This window comes from Phacochoerus africanus, chromosome 11 (assembly GCF_016906955.1).
Source record: "Phacochoerus africanus isolate WHEZ1 chromosome 11, ROS_Pafr_v1, whole genome shotgun sequence".
Lineage (NCBI taxonomy): Eukaryota > Metazoa > Chordata > Mammalia > Artiodactyla > Suidae > Phacochoerus > Phacochoerus africanus.
The window spans coordinates 115,870,338-115,891,158 of NC_062554.1; the positions used below are offsets into that span (position 1 = coordinate 115,870,338).

At 36.9% G+C, this 20,821-nt stretch overlaps 1 protein-coding gene across 6 annotated transcripts in view; it reads left to right on the top strand.

Annotated features, from left to right (window-relative positions):
* The window catches only part of RABGAP1L (RAB GTPase activating protein 1 like), a 651,588-nt gene that overhangs the window by 188,370 nt on the left and 442,397 nt on the right, over positions 1 to 20,821 (top strand). For all 6 annotated transcript variants that reach the window (XM_047753890.1, XM_047753891.1, XM_047753893.1 and 3 more), the window contains one exon: positions 5,095 to 5,245. In XM_047753890.1, coding sequence (XP_047609846.1) covers positions 5,095 to 5,245 — 151 coding nt within the window. The remainder of the gene's footprint in view (positions 1 to 5,094; positions 5,246 to 20,821) is intronic.

The window sequence follows — 20,821 nt, forward strand, 5'->3', positions numbered from 1 at the left end:
TTCAATATAGGCATTACAGCATTCTGGGTGATGTGATAAGACATTATAGACCTTACATTGTACCATGGAGAAAAATGGTTATTAATAATACAATCATAGAACTGTATTATTTAATTGTACAGTTGCATTATTTAATTATACTTATCATAAATTCTTTGATGGAGAGGAAATCAGAATCAGATGTAAGAAGACTTCAGCATTCCAAGAATGATGTCAAATGACCCCCTTCATGGTGGATTATGCGCTTATTTACTGTGAGATATATTTCTTCTCCAGAGATTCCTTGTTTGTGTATCAACTGTAGATTTTTGGTTTGCAGTTATTCTGAAGCTTTGATATAAGAGTCTATATGTATATAAGATTGTTTTAAGTTGTTGGTCTCTTAATTGCAAGTTCATCTCCCATGTCCTGCATTTGTACCCACCTCTTCTCATGATTTCTGTTTGGTGGTATAATTGTGCATGGATGATTTCATATCTTTACTGTATATATACTGTTACTGGTGAGCCTTGTCATTTGTGGAATTTTTGTTTCCTGTTGCTGTCTTTTCTTTTCTGCCTAGAAAAGTTCCTTTAGTATTTGTTGTAAGGCTGGTTTAATGTTGCTGAGTTCTCTCAGCTTTTGCTTATCTGTGAAGGTTTTGATTTCTCCTTCAAATCTGAATGAGAGCCTTACTGGGTAAAGTCATCTTGGTTGGAGGTTTTTTCCTTTCATCACATTAAGTATATCATGCCACTCCCTTCTGGCCTGCAGAGTTTCTGCTGAAAAATCTGCCGATAACCTTATTGGGGTTCCCTTGTATGTTACTTGTTTCTTTTCCCTAGCTGCTTTCAAGATTTTCTCTTTGTCTTTAATTTTGGTTAGTTTGATTAATATGTGTCTCAGTGTATTCCTCCTTGGGTTTATCTTATATGGTACTCATTGTGCTTCCTGGAATTGAGTGAGTGGTTCCTTTCCCATGTTAGGGAAGTTTTTGGCTATTATCTCTTAGAATATTTTTTCTGTCCCCTTCTCTCTCTCTTCTCCTTCTGGCACCCCTATAATATGGATGTTGTTGCATTTAACATTGTCCCAGAGTTCTCTGAGACCCTCTTCATTTGTTTCCAATATTTTTTCTCTTTTCTGTTCTGCATCCGTAATTTCCACTAATCTGTCCTCCACCTCACTTATTCGTTCTTCTGCCTCCTGTATTCTGCTGTTGGCTGCTTCTAGTGAGTTTTTTATTTCAGTTATTGTATTTTGCATCTCTTCTTCTTAAGTTTTATATCTTGTATCTCTTTGGTCAGTGTTTCCTGTAAGTTATCCATCTTTTCCTCCAGTTTATTTCCAGTGTCTTCCATCATCTTCAGCATCAACAATCTAAAGTCTTTTTCCTGGAGGCTGAGAATCTCCTGATCACTTAGCTGATTTTCTGGGGTTTTTCCTTTCTCCCTCACCTGAGTTATAGTTCTCTGTCTTTTCATTTTTATAGGTTTTTGGTGTGGTGACCTTTTTGCTGATAATAGAGTTGTAGCCTCTCTTACTTCTGGTGTCTGCCCTACTGTGGCTGAAGTTAGTATGGGGGCTTGCTGTAGGCTTCCTGATGGGAGGGGCTGATTCCAATCTCTCTGGTGGGTGGGGCTTAGTCCCTGGATGGGATTAGAGGCAGCTGTGTGTCTGAGGGGTCTTTAGATAGCCTATTTACTGAGGGGCGGGGCTGCGATCCCACCTGGATTGTTGTTTGCCCTGGGGCTTCTCAGGGCTGGCTGACTGATGGGTGGGGCCAGATTTTCCCAAAATGGCCACCTCCAGAGAAAGGCAGCTGCTGAATATTCCCGAGAGCTTTGCCTTCAATGTCCTTCCCTCACAACAAGCCACATTCACCCCAGTTTTCCCAGGATGTCCTCCAAGAACTGCTGTCAGGTTTGACCCAGATCCCTATGGAGACCTCACTCTGCCCTGGGACCCAGTGCACGTGAAAGTCCGTGTGCGCCTTTTAAGAATGTGGTCTCCCATTTCCCCCAGTCCTGTGGAGCTCCTGCGTACAAGCCCCACTGGCCTTCAATGCCAGGTGCTCCAGGGGCTCTTTCTCCCAGTGCCAGATTCCCCACACGTGAGAGTTTGATGTGGGGCTCAGAACTCTCACTCCTGTAGGTGAGTACTCTGTGAACCAGTTAGTTTTCAGTCTGTGGCACTTCCCACCCGGGAGGTATGGGGTTGTTTATATCTCAAAATTTTCCCTCCTACCTCTTGATGTGGACTCTTCTTTTTCTTCTGGAGTGGGGTATCTTTTTTAAGGTTCCCTGTCCATTTGGCTGGAGATTGCTCAGTCTTTAGTTGTGAATTTTGTTGTTTTTAGGAGAGAAGTTGAGCTCCAGTCCTTCTATTCTGCCATCTTAATCCTGTGTCTATAATTATTGTTTCATTATCAGATTTATCAGTAAATTAAAGCAGTTAATCATGTAGTTGTTTTTAAATGTCAGTCTGTAAGGAGAAATAGTGCCTGGGTTTTTTTTTTTTTTTTTTCCCTCCCATTTTGCCTGTCCAAACAGATGGATGGCTAAGGGACAGCTAGAAGCTGAATGTTGGTTGAGTTGAATCATTATGTACAATATGTATTAGGGACTGTTAACTATTAATCTTTAGGTGTGTGTATGCAGGTGTAGGAATAGATATCCCAGATTCAAAATCTTGTATAAATCATTATACAAAGTAATTTGAGCTAATATAGTATTTAATCAAGCTGTGTCACCTCTTCATTTTGCCTGCAGTATTGGAAATATGTCGCAATTGGATAAGTGGATATTAGGCCATTGCAGAGATTGTAGAGTGACTAGCATTGGTGGCACTGGAGATGGAAGTGCATGGATTTTGGAGAGGTTGAGAAAATAAAACACAGTAGAATTTGGAGTGGACTAGTAATGGATTATGGGGCAGAGAGTAATGTCAACAGTAACTGCTAGGTTTCTGATTTGGATGGGTCACAGTGACAGTCACTGAAGAAGGATACCCTGGAAACAACCAAAGAGAATATGAGTTCAGACTTGTTCATTTCTGGAACTCAGAATACATGGGGATGGGGACAATGCCCAGAGACAAAGACTGGGGAGAATTAGATTGTTGAGGGAAAGAGTGAAAAAGGGAAAGAGAGAGAGCTGGGAACATTTAAGAGGTTAACAGAGGAGAAGCAGTCAGCATTGAGGTTTGTGAGGGAGAAAAAAGAGAGTGCTTTGTCATTGAAGCCAAGGGAAACAAAATGGTCCACAGTGAAAGGACTGAAAAGTGTCCCCTGAATTTAGTGGCATGGAGAGAGGTCAGGTATTACTTAAGTGAAAACTGCTTCTAGTTTAAATTCAACTGGATAGTGAAGAAGAGGCAGCTGGTAAGAAGTCCAGGTGTCAGATAGTTTACTCAGGTGTAAGTCTTCTCAAGAATAATTAATACTTTCTACTTGACATATTTTATGGCGCATATTTGGCTATGGTGTTTTTCCAAATTAACTAAATTTATATTTTAAGTCCATGAGAGAAATTTAAAGACTTGAAATGACTTTTTTTGTGTGCATGATTATAAAATAATTCAAGACCATTTTAAATATTTCAAACAGTAGGAAAATAAAAGTAGTAATTTCTCTCTTAATTTTTATTACATAGATATTTTGGAGTTTATTCTTTCATATTCTTTTCCTATACATATCAAAAGTAGGTTTCAAAATAGTATGTGTTAGGGAGAAAGAGAGAGAGACAGAGGGAAAATATATATTTAAAATAATGCCATAGATGCTATTTTTAAACCTGCTCTTTTTACTTAGCAGCATAAATTTGTTCTTTAATGGTACAGTAGCATGTTAAATCAGTAGCATGTGTAATCATATACCTCTTCTTTGTTTTGCTTCAAGCCTGTCATTATTGTTAGCTTAGTTTTTAACTCAACAGTATAAAAGTTTTCCTTTAAGAGACTGAAAGAAAGCTGAATGGGTATAAATTTGATGGTTTATTAAAAATATTAATGAGATGAGTTTACTTGATCTTTTGACTTAAAGATGTTATTATAGTTTTTCCAAGATACCCGGATTATGAGAGTGTGGGGAAGGCATGAAACATATTTTCAGACGAAGGGCATGTCCAAAACTGAGGTCTGGGCTGGAGTTGGAAGAGTGTATAAAGATAGAGAAGTAGATAAAGTAGAAGGGAGGACAATTTTAGAAAATAGACATATGGTTTCTATGACTTTTTAAGATTAAAACTTGAAACCAGAGCCTGGAATGTTAGACCAAACTGAGTACATCATTAAGGTTTGGAGTCCAGATGGTTACACTCGGATCAGCTCTAAGAGATCACAAATGAGCAGCAAATACAAGTAGAGATAAGGTTTGAGCAAAAAGTTATAGAACATAGCTCCAGGTTCAAGTTAAGCGTGGACTAGAGACTACAGTTAAGAAACAAGAGTTCAGTTGGGCAGATTATCATAGTTACATACCTACTAAGTGATCACTGAATTCATGATAAGAACTATTTGTCTTTGTTCCAATTCTAAACACCCTTGGAAATGGATAAGACTGATAAGTGTATGTTGCTGGGGAGTTGGATAGGTTGTGATGTCTTGTAGGAAAGGGCTAGGTCCTACCTTTACGGAGCACTTTGGCTCAGGATGTAGGGGTATAGTCAAGATGCGATTGATCTCTGATCCACTTTCAGCATCCCTTGCCCCCAGCCATCGCCATACACATGCCATCAGCCAACTTGCCATACATTCATCTCAGGGGTTTCAGACAGCTCTTTTTATGCCTTGAAATGCTGCCTGGAAATATACAGTTAGCACATTCATTATTATGAGTTACTTCATAGGACGATTTAAACAAGTAAATGAGAGGAAGAAAACACTTCCCCTGTGTGTGGAATACATGGTTTACCAATAAAGAAGATGTGATCAAGAAAAAAGGAGAAGGTATCACTGAACTTAAATGCTGCTATTATTATTCCATGCCCCTCCCCACCACTTTTCTCCTGATCCAGGCTTACACTTTTATATAAACTCATTAATATACTTTCCCTAACAACAGCAGTTCAGCAGTGGTGAAGGGAGTATGAATGGTTTATTTTCTTGTTTTCTCAGGCACAGTAACCTTGGGGCACGACCAAAAGGGCTATCCACTCTGGTGAAGAGTGGTGTTCCTGAAGCATTGAGGGCAGAGGTATGGCAATTATTAGCAGGCTGCCATGACAACCAGGCAATGCTGGATAGATACCGACTTCTTATCACAAAGGTAGGAGCTCTTTTCATCTTATTCTCATGGGACAATATATTAAGTAAATCCCATTTTCATAGTTCCAGTAAGTCATAAGTGCTTTGAATTTCATTAAAAACTGTATTGGTGTTGTTCAGTGAATAGTTCTTTTGTTCTGGACACTTGTTGGATGGTGATAAACAATGCTCTATCTGTAGTCATCTATGAACACTTAATGCCTTGGCTTTCATTTTTTTGTTTGAGTGACTTTGTAATAACTATTTACTAAGTTGGAATATACTTAATAGTTCAAGTACTTTCAACTCACCTTTCTTACTGGATGAGATTTATATACATTTGTATACAGTATAATTGTACTCTAGTATTTTAAAGTCAGATTAACTTACAATGAAATTATAATGCCTTCTGTGTTTATGTAACCTTGGATCCTTGTCCTGTCAGGAGCCTCCGCTTGCAATGTAAATTCCTTTGCTTATGTCCAAAAAACTGACTTTAGAGCATAGGTAAAGGTAATCCTTGGTCCTAAGCTCTCTTCTTAGGTCTTACCTCCTAATTTCTTAATGTACTTGAAATCATGGGTTTTAAAACAATGGCAACATTTTGTTTGTTTTTTAAAAAATCTCTATCCATAAATGAGATTTTTTTTTGATAAGCAAGACTTTAATCCTCAGGCTACATCAACTTTTAAAGTTCTTTAACCCCTCTAATTCCTTCTTCCCTTCCTTACCTTTTTGCCTTTTCCCCCTCAAAAAAAATATTTTCTTAGTGCCCCGTATATTCAGTCACTACTGAATTCATCTATTTTCTTTAAAAAAAAAACAAAACAAAACCTTTATACCATTTTTTTAAGGATTAGTATTTTCTAATGTGGGATGCACAAGGTGTTTCATTGCTGCTACGGGCTGGGATAGATAATGTTCCATTTGCATTTTTAAAATTACAAACGCAAAATGATATTAAGCTTTACTAATGTTTGCTGTGCTGTGTGTGGTACTTAGACCTCACTTGACCCATGGACCCCCTGTGGTTTAGGAGTGACCTGGGGAAAGAAGGGACATGCACACCTTGGAGTGGAGTAATAGGGGTGCTGACACATATATAGTCCCTTTAGAATATTAGAGTTTTCTTGCAGTTTGCATGTGTTAGATTAAATGGATTTACAAGTTATCTAGTTTTAATCCTCATAGGATAGATGAGTGCTTTGAAAAGATTGCCGTCACAGGATGTTACATATCAAGATATTTAAAAAAATAAACACACTAATCTGTCCCTCAGGCAAAAATTGATGTTACGATAATGGATGACAAAGCAATTACTTTGGGAAATAAACTCATAGAGAAGGACATTTGAAACACTTGAAAATTTAAACATCACTATGTGATTTTGTGACTGAAAATGACGTGCATAAGTTATTATAAAACCTTTACCTTTTTCATACATTAAAATCTGGAATCAGAAATTTCAAATATGTTTAAAACTTTGAAAATAGTTGCAGAGAATTTGAGACTGATTGTTAAAAAAATAAAAATATATCATTTCTTGTTGCTGTGGTGGCAAACCTAAAAGCCATCAGTGATATTCTCAGTCTTTTGGTCTTCTGATGCTTAAGTACATGCGTCCTTGCATTAAATCCTTTTTGAGATACTTAGAGCAGGTTCTGTGTCCCTAACTAAATCCTGTCAGATGCACTTGGCACATGCATGTCACCTTGTTGTCACAAGATGGCTGCTCTATATAGTGTGTCAGAAAAGAGGAATGACAGAGGCAGCCAAACTTGAGTCTAAGGGAACTATATTCTAGACTGGCAAGTCTGCCCAAGATTTCTGACACCTGCTGCAAGATCAGGGGTCCCTAGAGCTGCTCTCTCTGCAAACCAGCTGGCTGCAAATTAGAGGGTCCCCACAGACTCCCTCAGACGTGTAGCAAGGTGTTAGACTTATTACAGTTTTTTAAATAGCAAATGGATACAAATAAGATATAAATCATAACCAGCCAAAGGAAGAGATACATTGGGCAGAATTTGGGACTGCGAGGGTTCCAAACAGGAAACTTGTGTTGTCCTTAGCACATTACCTTCCTAGCATCAATCTGTAGTAATATGTTTCACCAACCCAGGAATTTTATCAAGCTTCGGTGTCGAGAGTTTTTACTGGGATTTCATTGTGTGTGTGTGTTTGATTGACTCATTGCACACTTGGTTGAACTTGATCTTTATCCTTTAGAACCCTCCCCTGAGAATGGGTTGATATCACCTGGCTCAACATCCCTATCCTCTAATTTTTTTTTTTTTGTCTTTTTGCCTTTTCTTGGGCCGCTCCCATGGCATATGGAGGTTCCCAGGCTAGGGGTCGAATCGGACCTGTAGCCACCGGCCTACGCCAGAACCACAGCAACGCAGGATCCGAGCCGCATCTGCAGCCTACACCACAGCTCACGGCAATACCAGATCCTTAACCCACTGAGCAAGAGCAGGGATCGAACCCGCAACCTCGTGGTTCCTAGTTGGAATCGTTAACCACTGCGCCATGACGGGAACTCCATCCCTATCCTCTAATTACATGATTGGTCTTTCTGACTTGACCAGCCCCCATGCTTACTCCTCTTATAGCATAACCTGCCTAGGGGCCTTCCATGAGTCAGTTTGTTAGCATAAACTGCAAGATGTGGTTGGAAGTTCTCACCATTGATAACAGAGATGCCCCCTATCATTCGGGAAATTCCAAATGTTTAGAGGTTCCTCCCGTGAGCCTGGACCTTGCATGAGCCTGAACCTTCCATGAGCCTAGACCTGTCTTTGACATATCTGAACCAGGTCTGTCAGTCTTTTAAAAATCTTTTCCTCAAGCCCTGAACAGCAGCTTCCACTTAATCTCCTTGACCAGGATTCTGTTACCTGGCTATCTCCATGGAACACTGGGAAATGTATTTTTTAAGATGGTACATTGCTGCTCCTCTTCATCCCCCAAAATATGAGTTTATTAATAAAGAAGAATGGATACTAGCCTCTCTCTGCCACAGCTGCCTGTTAACAGTAACAGTAGTTGAGATCTGTTGTGGAATAATTTATTTTGAAAAGTACATAGGCCTAGTAGTTTATTTATTTTAGGATAGTAAATGTTTACTAATCATGGCTTGAGATTGACTAATATTGCATAATTTAAGATAGTATAATAAATATTTCCAACTTTGGTTTATAAATCAATGGCTACATAAAATTATTAATGTTATTCCTATTGTTAACAGTGTGATTTATCAAAAACATTTTCATACAAACAATATAGAAATGTGTGGCTCTCATCGTGTGCCTTTATTCAGGCTCTCAAGTCATAACATTTCTGTGAGAGGAAGTACAATGGTATATTTAATTTCATTGTCTTCCTTGTTTCACAGCCAAACATAATAAACATAAGATAAATAAGATAAATAATGTCAGTATTTTAAAAAATAATTTTGTTCTTTCTCTATGCTTACAAGTAGAAATGAGACAGCCAGTGCTTGTAGCCAAGAGTGTTAAGAATGCACTCTGGTGCTGAATGCATATGAGCTGCTCAATAGAATGAACACCCAGAGGATTTTCAGTAAGAAGTGTTTGCATATTTGGTACTTTCTGGTTCAGCAGCCAATAGTATCTTCTTTTGGCCCAGTTAATTTTTCCTCTCTTATTAATAGAATGGCAAGATTTCAAGGTCAGTTAATGAAATGATTTGGCTTGAACGAATAGACTTGCTTTATGTTTACACAGGGAAGAAGAAATATGAAGTGTTTAGAGAAAACCTACTTAAGACATGGCTTCTGGGAAAAAGTAGTCTATTTAATCAGTTCATTCTATAGAAGTAGTGTCCTAGTACACAATTTGGAACAACAGATCATATTCTGAAGCATTCTTTTCAGGTGAGGTGGCATCTAGCCTGCAGGCTGGATCTAGCCTAACATATGCTTTCAATACAATACATTAAAGAATAGCATACATTTCGGGCCAAAGCTTGTACTGTCTGTTTTGCCATAGACATACTTCTCTTTATTACTTGCTTTCTGTTCTTGATACATTGTACTACCTGGCTAGCCCTCAAATATATTCGATGTTGCCACTCCATTATATTAGCATATTAACTATGCCTCAAAGGAGGGAGCTGTCACAGCGTGCTTTTAGTTTGTTAATGTCTACTTCACCAGCATACTCTAAACTCCAGGAGATCAAGGACCACCACTGTTTTACTGTTTATGGAATACTCTGTGTCTGGCATACACTGGATGATCTATAAAATTTGTTTTTGTCCCCCTCAAGAGGGACCTAAGGTCATTTGTTGACTTGCTCATATAGTCATTTATTTATTTTTATTCCCCTAAACTATCAGCTTTACACTGTGTTGTGGATAAAGCTGGTAAAGTATGAAACACAGTGTCTTTTTCCTAGGAATTTTATTGTCTAGTTGGGGGTAGCTATCAGCAGCGGGTTAATTTGAGCCACAGGTCCTGGTATACTAGCCTGTGTTGTTTTTGCCAAGGAGTAGGTAGGGGCCACTCAGAATTACTGTCATAGAGTTTAGCAATGGCCACGGGGGCACGTAGATTAAGGTGCCCTGAATTTTAGTAGATCAAGGCTAGAGAGTAATAGTGAACAGGGAAGAGGGCTAGGATTCCATTGTGGAACTGTCATACTCTCTGGTCTTGTGGGTTTTGTAGTATAATCCCTGGAAGACAAAACTTTGCAAATCTTTTGATTGGTAGGAAAAAAAACTCTAGGGACCAAAAGTTTAAAAAGGATAAAAAGCTCTAGATTAGATTCAAGATGGACCAGGACAGAAGCTGCAGACTAAATGGTAACATTAATCTGGAGTCAAGGACAAAGCAGGACCAGCCAGAAGAACTGTTCCACCGAAATCAGGGAGAAATTATGTTGACCCTACTGCCAGCATCAAGGAGCTTTTAGGCACAGATTGCTTTGGTAAAAGCTGTAGCTCCACTTTGGGGAGAAAAATTGGTATTCGCTATGGAGGAAGACCCTGGGTTCAAATTTCAAGCTTTGCTGGTTACTAGCTTGTGACCTTGGTGAAGTTCCTTGACTATGCTTAGTCTCAATCCTCTCATTTTAAAAATGGGCTTACTAATACGCATATTACAGAATTGTTATGAGGATTCAAGAAGGGAATTCAGGTAAAGCACTCAGAGCATGCCTAATAGGTGGTAAGGACTCACTAGTGACTGGAGATGAGGAAAAATGATAAAGCAGTATATGTTTCACTGTTACATGAGTGGCACAGAAAAGGACTTAAGGAAATATGGAGATTGCTATGGGTTCTTAATGTCTCTGCACATTTCAGGACATACATGTGAGAAGTAAGGAAAACAAGTATGTGTAACACCCTCTTATCTACTTGTGCCACTAATTCCTTCTTTAATGTATCAAAAATTGAGGTGTCTTCTGTGTTAAGAGTAACACTGATATCCTGCCTTTTAGGAGCATACAGTCCAGTGAGTGTCCAGAAAGCAGAGAAACAGTGATTACATGGTTAAGTACTGGGACAGAGGCAGGAACAAGGTAGTGAGGGAGCAGAGACTGGAGCAGCAAACTCTGCCCAGGGAAAAAGAGGAGGAGGATACATTTAGGCTGAGGCAATGCCATGCCCAGAGACACAGAGTTGTGAAAGGCCCCGCCATGGTCAGAGACTGTAGGAAGTTCAGTATAACGCATAGGGACACTCTGCAAACTATCATGTCTATAATCTTAGCACTCAACACTAGGACTGCTCTCTAGCAGGTGCTAGGAAATACTTGATGAGAGAACTAGTAGAATGTGTGAAGGGCATTATGTTTGGTGCTTTCATCTTCCCTTTCCCTGTACACCTGACAGCTTTGGTGATGTAACTCTCATTTTTACCATCACTGAAATAGGAGGTTTAGAGAGATTAAGACAGTAAGCAGAATCAATATTTGAATCCTGAAGTTCAAAACTGTAAAATAGACGTGAAGGGGATAGGGCATTCTTAAATTTTGTCTTTTAAAGATCATTTGGAAGGGAAAACTCTTTCTCTGATTTTTCCCATCATTAATCATTAAAGGAAATAAAAGTTTAAGGAAATATCCCTTTTCTTTGCTTAATGCTATTCATTGTATAGAAATTAAATTTATAATTTAGTTGAGGAATTATTCTGTTTATATCAAGAAACATGTAAAAATCTTCCAAATGATAGAAAAGTTCTAAACAGTACTTTATAGAATCAGTAATAGAAAAGCTGAAAGCACCTAACTTCAAGCTGTCCCTTTTCAAGTGGGTCTTTTCACCATCTGTGCTAAAGTGCACTTCAGGCTTCAACCACTCTCCGCTTCTCCATGATTTCTCCCAGAGGCTGAGGGCACCACTACTGTTGATACATCAGTGGCAGGCTTGTTTCCCATATTTCTGAAGGCATAAGTTCTTACTGCGTATCATTGAGATTTCTTGTTATTTCTGTTAAATTAGCATTCTTCATAATATTGAGGTGATCTGAACGGACAATGGAAGGATTGTAACCTTGCTATCCCATAGAAACAAATAGAATTTAGAGCTTCTAAACGGAGTATTAATTGCTGACTTGAGGAGCCACTGAGTAATGGTCACACTTTCACACATTATGAGCCATTTCGCATAGGGAAGATTGTGTGTGTTTTAGGGCAACCTGAATTTTATATAGCTTTACAGAACTATATGTGTAGCTTCAGCAATTACATGGCATATTTTGTATAGTTCATCAAGTCTGCTGATTACTATATATATAACATAACAACTTTTCTGTTATACTTCTGTGCTTTTTTGTAGAGGTTATCTAATTTATACTTTATACTTTGTTAAAATCAAAACAAGCCTTTAATTGATAAGCTTTCAGAAATAACATCATCATAAGCCTTTTTTTTCTACCACTTGAATTTGGTTGTTTTTTTCCAAACAAATCTTTTCAAGAAGTATATGTATATATGTGCATGTACACACACAATTTCTTTTTAAAGGATTTAAGTTCTAGGGCTAGTTGACCCAGATTTGTTTCACCCCTCCCATCCATTAACTTGAGATCTTGAAAAGTTATCCCAACTTTCTAAGCCTCAGCTTCATCATTTGTAAAGCAGAGATAATAGTAATACCTACTGGGATTGTTGTGAGAATTAAATAAAATGATAAGTGTTTGGCACATAGTAAGCATTCAAGACATGAATGAAAGTATGGTCTAGATATATGCCCGGAAGTGAGATTGCTGGATTATACGGTAGTTCTATATTTAGTTTTCTAAAGTACCTCCATACTCTTTTCCATACTGGTTGTACCGGTTTACATGCCCTCCATCAATGCAGGAGCGTTCCCTTTTCTCCACACCTTTTTCAACATTTGTTATTTGTTGACTTGTTAATGATGGCCACTCTGACTGGTGTGAGGTGGTACGTCATTGTAGTTTTGATTTGCGTTTCTCTAATAATTAGTGATGCTGAGCATTTTTTCATGTGCCTACTGGCTAACCATACATCTTTGGAGAAATGTCTATTTAGGTCTTCTGCACATTTTTTGATTGGGTTGTTTGTTTTTTGCTGTTGAATTGTATAAGTTGTTTGTATATTTTGGAGATTAGGTTCTTGTCTGTTGCATCGTTTTCAAAGATTTTTTCCCATTCTTTGGGGTGTCTTTTCAGTTTTTTAATGGTTTCCTTTGCTGTGTAAGAATATTTGAATTCTAAAACTTGACTTTGTAATGATTATATGTATTTGAATTCTAAAACTTGACTTTGTAATGATTATATGTATTGTAATGATTATATGCAGGGATTCTGCATGTTCAGGTATATCATAAAGTCAAGTGATACTCTCTAAAAAACCCTCCTAATGACTTCTAAAATCAAGACTTCAAAGCAGGTATTAATCTCATTCACTTATTCATTTAGTCATTCATTCATTCAGTAACTCTTTATTGAGTATCTTTTATAGGCTGGGTTCTGTGTGGTTTCTAGGCCTGTGTAGACAAAAAGTGCTCACAACCTTGAAGAGCATGGCCCAGGGAAAGCCAGGCCTGTCCAAAGATAGGTCAAGTAAATTATGGTACAGGTTACAATAGGTATCTTAAGTGTGTGGAATACAGAAGAGGTAGTGACACCTCTGCTTGGGTGAGTCAGATATCTGAGGTGGGAATTATAGATGTCTGAGTCTGGTATGAGAGGGAGGACAGTATAGGGGTGGTTTATGTAATGATTCAGCTGCCATTTAGTGACTTAGCTTGGATTATCCTGGAAGCTTTAGGAAGCAGAGCCCTTCCTTCCTTCCTTCCCTCACTCTCACCTCAACTGGCCAACTACATCCAGTATTTATGGGTCAAAGCTTGTCCTCTTGTAAAATGGGAAGAACTTAATTACAAGTTTATGTTCTCATTAGAATAAATATGTGAAGTGAAAAACATCAGAAAATGTGTCATATCAAAATGATTTATTTAATTAGTCACCTAGGGTTGATGTAATAGAACTTTAACAAGTAACATTATAGTGTCTCTTTAATAAATGTTTGAGTACCTATAGTGTGCCAGATACTGTGCTGGGATGGTAATGCAGGTTAATTTTTAAAATCAGTGAACTGAAAAATATCATGTATTGGCTGAATATAGGACAGTATAAACTTGCAAAGAGGAAGTCTCATTTGATAAAGTACAGAGAGCCTGTACTCAGACCTCTACCAGGGAGCAAAAAGGGCAAAGTTGTAGGTATTACTTTGGTCAATGCTACCAAAAATCTTTATTGGAATCTTTTTTTGGAAACAACATAAGAGTGGCCTGTTTTAAGGTTCTGTAGGTTTTTTGCTTTCTTGAGCATTGTATAGACAGATGAAGCTTCACAATGTTTATTCTTGACAGATTATTGGTACTTCTCAGAGTAAAGCCTGTCTTCTCTCTGTTCTCTAGTATATTATTGTAGCAGATGGCTTTTAATAAAACATGTAGCTAAAGAAAATTTTTTACTCTATTTTAGTGGAATGTACTATAATTATAATTACTGGACAGTTCCAAGAGGAAATGTTTAAATTGGTATTTTTCTTTTGATCAAATAACATTTAGTGAATATTTAATTGAAAAGTCAAATTATGGTTGTCAGTTATGTATTTTTTATTTGATAAGTTCTCACAACTGAATTAAACTCTGTATATCATCTAGCCAGGTAGATATTTGCTTTTTCTTTACATGGCTTACTTTTTAAAAATTCAGTGCTGTGTATTAGTCAAATAGCACTCAACACTAGTCTTGTTGAGAGGCAGGGCATTGCTTAATTACATTACCGTTCTGTTCTCTGTCATCACCTTGTCTCGTTGTAGGAAATGAATTTTTTGATAGAATGGGGTTAGTCCTGCTGGTTCTGTACCACTGGCATTGTAAAAGTCACAGACTCTTGTACTTATATGTTACTCACGTAGCCATAACCTTTATAAAAATTTCTCCAGAAAATTTATTGTTCTTTAGAATTTATTAACCAAGAAAATAAAGGGATAAGGACACTAAAGCGTACTCACTGTGTTGTTAATGTAAATGCCTCAAACGTGTAGATACCAGAAGGTCTTCATTAAAGGAAACTAAGAATTATTAAAAGAGATTCTTTAAGAAAATATATCCCCCCCCCCTTTTTTTTTTGCAAAATAAGGGTGCTGGTTCCTTGCTATATGATTATACCTTTGCCTATTAGTTTTTTCAAAGAGTAATTTTCATCAGTTTTTCTCAGTTCCTGAGGTCTTTCATTTTCTATCTTATCAATATTGACACCTGCATGTGTAAAAACTACAATTATATATGTGAATATGAGAACTAAAAGTTTTCCCCCTAGCACTGATATGTTTCTGTAAAAATTTTAAAGTATGTTCTTAATTATTTTCATGTATTAAGTGCTAATGTTCCATTTCTAGTGATAAGAATTTTGTTATTGTTTAAACAGTAGTTTTGAGGTAAATTAAGAAAAAAATGATTTTCTAATAAATTAGAGTAGGGAAGACTTTTGGGCTACTTTCAACCATAGTTCAGTGGCATAAAAACTATATTTATAGCTATAGAAATAAGTCTAAGAGGAAAGCATATTTTTCTTAAATTTCACAGTTTTCAAGAGTCTGGGATTATAACATGATTCCTGGGTCTTGAGTTCATAATAGCTTTGTTGGACTTATCTCCACATATTTCTGGAGCATATTTATCTTTTACTGGGTAACATTGTATGATGAGTTTTCTCCAGAGTTTTGGTTTGGCTTAGATTTACTTTTCCATTGAAATTTACATTTAGATATGTTTACCATTAACTTGTGTCAATTCCTAAAAAAGGAAGAGACAGAAGATACCTATGAGGCAGGTACCAAGGTCCATCCGTCTCCCCCCCAAATATTACATGTTTCTGTTTGTGTTTTGGTGACATTTCTGTTTTGCAGCTTCTTGCTTAATGACCTCATGAATCTCTCAGTATCTTCTCTTTATTTTTTTGACTCTCTATAGTTTATATTTGTCTCTCCATCATATCTTTCATTCCTTTTAATTAACTACCTCCCTTTCTCAAGTGTTCAACTGTTCATAACGTAGCTCTGAAGGGTGTATTTTTTTGTTGTTGGTTTTCTTTTCTTTCTTTTTTTTTTTTTTTTTTTTGATTTTTGGACCACACCCCTAGGTGAGGGGTCAGATTGGAGCTACGGCTGCCGGCCTATACTACAGCCACCGGCCTACACTACAGCCGCAACAATGCAAGATCTGAGCTGCGTCTGCGACCTACATCACAGCTCACAGCAAACACTCAATACTTAACCCACTGAGTGAGGCCAGGGATCAAACCTGTGTCCTCCTGGATACTAGTTGTGTTCGTTACCACTGAGCCACAATGGGAACTCCCTGAAGAGTGGTTTTTAGTATTTGTTGTTTTATATTTGCTGGATTTCATGTTCCCTGTGAATTTCTCAGTTTAGGCTGCTATTTACTTGAAGGACTTTTAGTTGATTTTTAAACTGACAAGACAGATTTTGTCATCATAGAGAAACTGTCATTTTATTGTACTTTGTATCTCCAAAGTCTAGCATTAGCCCTTAATAAACATTTTTTGAATGACTACATGAATAAAATTCTATAGGTCAGACCTCCATGATTGGGGAGAAAAATAGAGGTTTAATATTAAGCATTAAGGAGTTCCCGTCGTGGCTCAGTGGTTAACGAATCCGACTAGGAGCCATGAGGTTGGAGGTTCGGTCCCTGCCCTTGCTCAGTGGGTTAACGATCCGGCGTTGCTGTGAACTGTGGTGTAGGTTGCAGATGCAGCTCGGATCCCGCGTTGCTGTGGCTGTGGCATAGGCTGGTGGCTACGGCTCTGATTCGACCTCTAGCCTGGGAACCTCCGTATGCCGCGGGAGCGGCCCAAGAAATAGCAAAAAGAAAAAAAAAATTAAAAAAATATATTAAGCATTAATTATTAATACTAATGCTATTAAGCTACAGCATTGTAAATGAACAATTGAATTAAAAGTTATGATTTTTTTTTAAAAATAGAACACTTTGAATTATAGACCAGAGCTGATTAATTGAAGTCTCACTTTTTTCCATCACATTTAATGAATAGCATTTAGGGACCAGACATAAGATTAGTCATTGGAAAGTTGTGTTTTTAATTTATTCTTTTTTATTATAGGATAAATAATTACTTCTCTTGAGCTTATGGGGTTGATATGTAATTGTTAATATGCACACGTGGAGTTCCCATCATGGCGCAGCAGAAACGAATCCATTTTCAGTCTTTGTTGAATTTTAAAAATCATATTGAGAGAGTTCCCATGATGGCTCAGTGGTAATGAACCCGACTTAGATCCGTGAAGACATGGGTTTGATCCCTGGCCTCACTCAGTGGGTTAAGGATCTGGCATTGCCATGAACTGTGGTGTAGGTCGCAGATGCGGCTCGGATCTGGCATTGCTGTGGCTGTGGCATAAGCTGGCAGCTATAGCTCCAATTAGACCCCTAGCCTTGGAATCTCCATATGCCATGGGTGCGGCCCTAAAAAGACAAAAGACAAAAAATATATATATATGCCCACATAAAGACCCCAAAATATGACACAGAGTATGTCTCCTATTGCAAACTCATCCTAGTTCCTACTTCCTTTTCCATCAAAAAGGAAAAAAATACACTGAATAAATTTAAGGTTATTGTAGGCCTTAGAAAAACTCACTTTCTTTGTGAAATTTCTTGAGCTTCTTCATAAAGATATTAGGTAAATACCATGTTGGGGATATTATTGATGCTGCAAAATATTTTAAGACTTTAAAGCTTTATTTTATAAACTGGCTTTTGGTTTAATTAATATATTCATTCCATAGAGTGTTTCAAACTAAGTATTGTAATTAATTCAATATGTTGCAACTTTAAAAGAAGAGTTATACCATAACAACTTATTATGATTCTCACTTGTTTCCTTTAATTTTTCCATCATCACAATTTACTTTCTCAGTTATACTTCTATTAAGCACGCAATTGACTTTCATATTTTTACATACAAACATTTCCATTCCTAATGGATGATGAGTAGACTAGGTAAAGGTTGCTCGAAACTTTTTTATTCCTGGATTGAAGTATTATATGAGTATGCATACTTTCTTCTGTAAGAGAGAGCTTTCCTTGTTACTTCTGTCAGAATAATTCAATCACATCTACCCTTTAAGAAGATGATCTCTGACATGTTTATAAAAGCTGCTTAATCTTTTAATAGATGACTAATTTTTTGAAGACAGCATCATGAAGGTTTTACCTTTATACCTGGAAAAATGATGTGAAAAGGAGCAATTCCATTGAACTCTTTAAACCTTCAGTTCTTTTTTGAAAAAGTACAAATGGTAATTTTTAATTGAAAGCTTATCTTAATTTTTTCTACCCATCTGTCTTGGTCGTTAGGTACTTTAAGTAAGGTTCCATCTTTTCATACAGATTATTTAATCAGAGTCTCTGAGACTCTCTTGCTTTCTGGGGACCTCAGATCTTTACTTTGAAGGGTTTCAAAGCTCAAGTATGTGCAAAGATGATTTGGGTATATTTACAAAATTTCTATCTCATTCAGTCCTATAGAGTTGATCATGCAGTTAAAAGGGAAATTGATCTTTATTACATACTATTAAAAAATTAAGATTTTCTGGGTAATTACAACTATACCAGAAAATTCAATTAAGGAGGCGGAGGTTTTCCCCTAAATAACCTACATGTTCTTTTTTCCTGTTGGGGCTGATGATGTGCCTCTCCACACTGAACTATATTTTTTCCAACTGACTTTTACTGAGAAAAGACCCTTTCCCATTTGAACTGAAAATAGATTATCTCGACCCTGGAGGAAAAGTGACACTTGGTAGCACCATGAGGAGAATCATTGTTCGTCCCAGTGGCACAGTTCAGTCTTATATTAAGTGTTCTGGGACTAATTAACCAGGAAACGACTCTAATTAAAAAGGAAACTGCTCATCAGCTGCCTGCTCAGGATATTTTACAGAGAGGAAGTGTAGACTTAGCTACTTGCTCTCTAGTTTCTAGCAACATTCTTTAACTGCTGTGTCCCAGGTAAAAGGGGTCATTTAAGGATTTCTAGCAGATTTTATTGTGTAGTAATAAACTTTGATATATAATGGACTTGTTTTCAGACATAAATTTACATAATAACCATGATTCTGGAGTTACAATATTTTGGTTGATTTGCAGGTCTTTTTTAACTCGTATTATCATGTTTTTTAAACCCTGGAACAAGCCATGCAATGTAGAGAGAATCTCAGTAGATAACATTTGGGTATGTATGTAGATATATAAATATAAACAAACATTTATATGGCATACAAAATCAAAATAAGCATAAATATGTAACAACTGTTAATGAATATATCTATTTAAATGTCTTACTGGCATTTCTGTCAGCCTAACAGTTTATTTGGCTAAACTGAAATTGTCTTAGAGAATTACCATGTCAGAGAAAGTACTCAGCGAGGGTATATGCTTTATATATGTGTTATATGTCTCCTTTCCCAGCCTTGTTTGTGTTTGTATGATGATGATGATATCCAGCATATCAGATATTTCTTAATTTCCCAAATAGTAAATTAATTATGAACTGCTAATAAGAACTTTATGATTGTTCCTAATGTTGCTTTTGTTAATTTTACTTCCTATCTTTTGATATTTGTCCTAACACAAGTATAGAAGTTTATTAGTTTTTAAAATGGGCAGGTAGATAGTTGGACAAATTCGGCAGATAAGAGCTGGAAAGCTACCTTTGTAAGGGCCGGAATTGTCGTTCACTCTTCCTTGTGTCTTTCCCACCATCCCGCTCCCATCCATTGGCACATGGTAGACTCAGAGCATGTTTTTATGAAGCTGATTTGAATTGTGGCCCTTTGGGGATCAATTTATTCTGTGCTATTATTTCAAACAAGTTATAGTTTAAGATAGTAAACCTTGTGACAATGATTTCTGGCACAACAGAATCTAATGTTTGCAAACTTCATGGCATGCTTAGCCAAGGCAAACATAGCTTTATGAATGAAGGAGCAATTACTTTTTAAATGTAGATGCATTTCTGTTTAGACTTGTAGTTTCTTTAAATAAAGGAAGAAAAGTTATTAACCCCCAAATGCTGCTTTTATTATATGTGATGCATCTGATGGGAGCAAGACAGTATCTTGAACAAAAACAGTATTAAAGCCAGAAGCTGTAGCTTGTATTCAGGTTTTATATCTGAGCTAAACAGGGTTTTCTTTGAACTTTGGGTAGGTGGATTTGTGTTAGTTTGCATAACTAAGTTACTCAAATGTTCACCTTATTTGAAATGTTCTTCTATGTTTAATACATTAATTTTAAGAATTTATTTAGAAACATTTATTGATTTATCTTTGTGACTTATCTATGGTTAGATCGATTTCAGATAATTGTATTACAAGTTGATATGGAAGTCTAAAACTTTAAATACTCAGCCTAAGGTCAAATGTGTGTCAGAAAGAGAAATTAAAATTGGACTTAAGTATAATTTATTGGTGGCTTCTAACTCTTTTAAAAATGTTTTGCATTGAATATTGCTTGGGGCATAAAGTCATAGAGAATATTTCTTCTTTATGTTGTAATAAAACTGCAGGCTTATCAAAGTTTTCATCAATAAATACTGCCTCCTACCTAAGCATTAAGAGGCAACTTAACTAGCTTTCCAAAGCTGACCTTTTGAATGCTGAGGCATGACAGCACATGTGTTTTGTTTATTATCTGGGTTGCTCACCAATGTTGATAGCTGCCCTCCTGTGTGTACACATAGCAGTGGATGAAAACTGTGCCTCACTCCAAAATGATGCTGAACTGTTCTAAATTAGGCACTTTTCTTAGGTAAAAGGTTGAATTCAGATTCAGCAAAGTGGTAGATATTATTTCCATTTATGTTGTTAGTAGAACTCTACGTAAATGATTTTATTACTATATAAGAAAGGTTCTCTTGGTATTAAATTCCATCCAGTTTGTACCAAATTCATGGGTATCTTAAGTAACTGATAATTCTTGAATAAGGGTCCTCTGGCGGCATATAAATACTTTGGGAGAATAGTTACAATTAAATCATGACTGTCTTT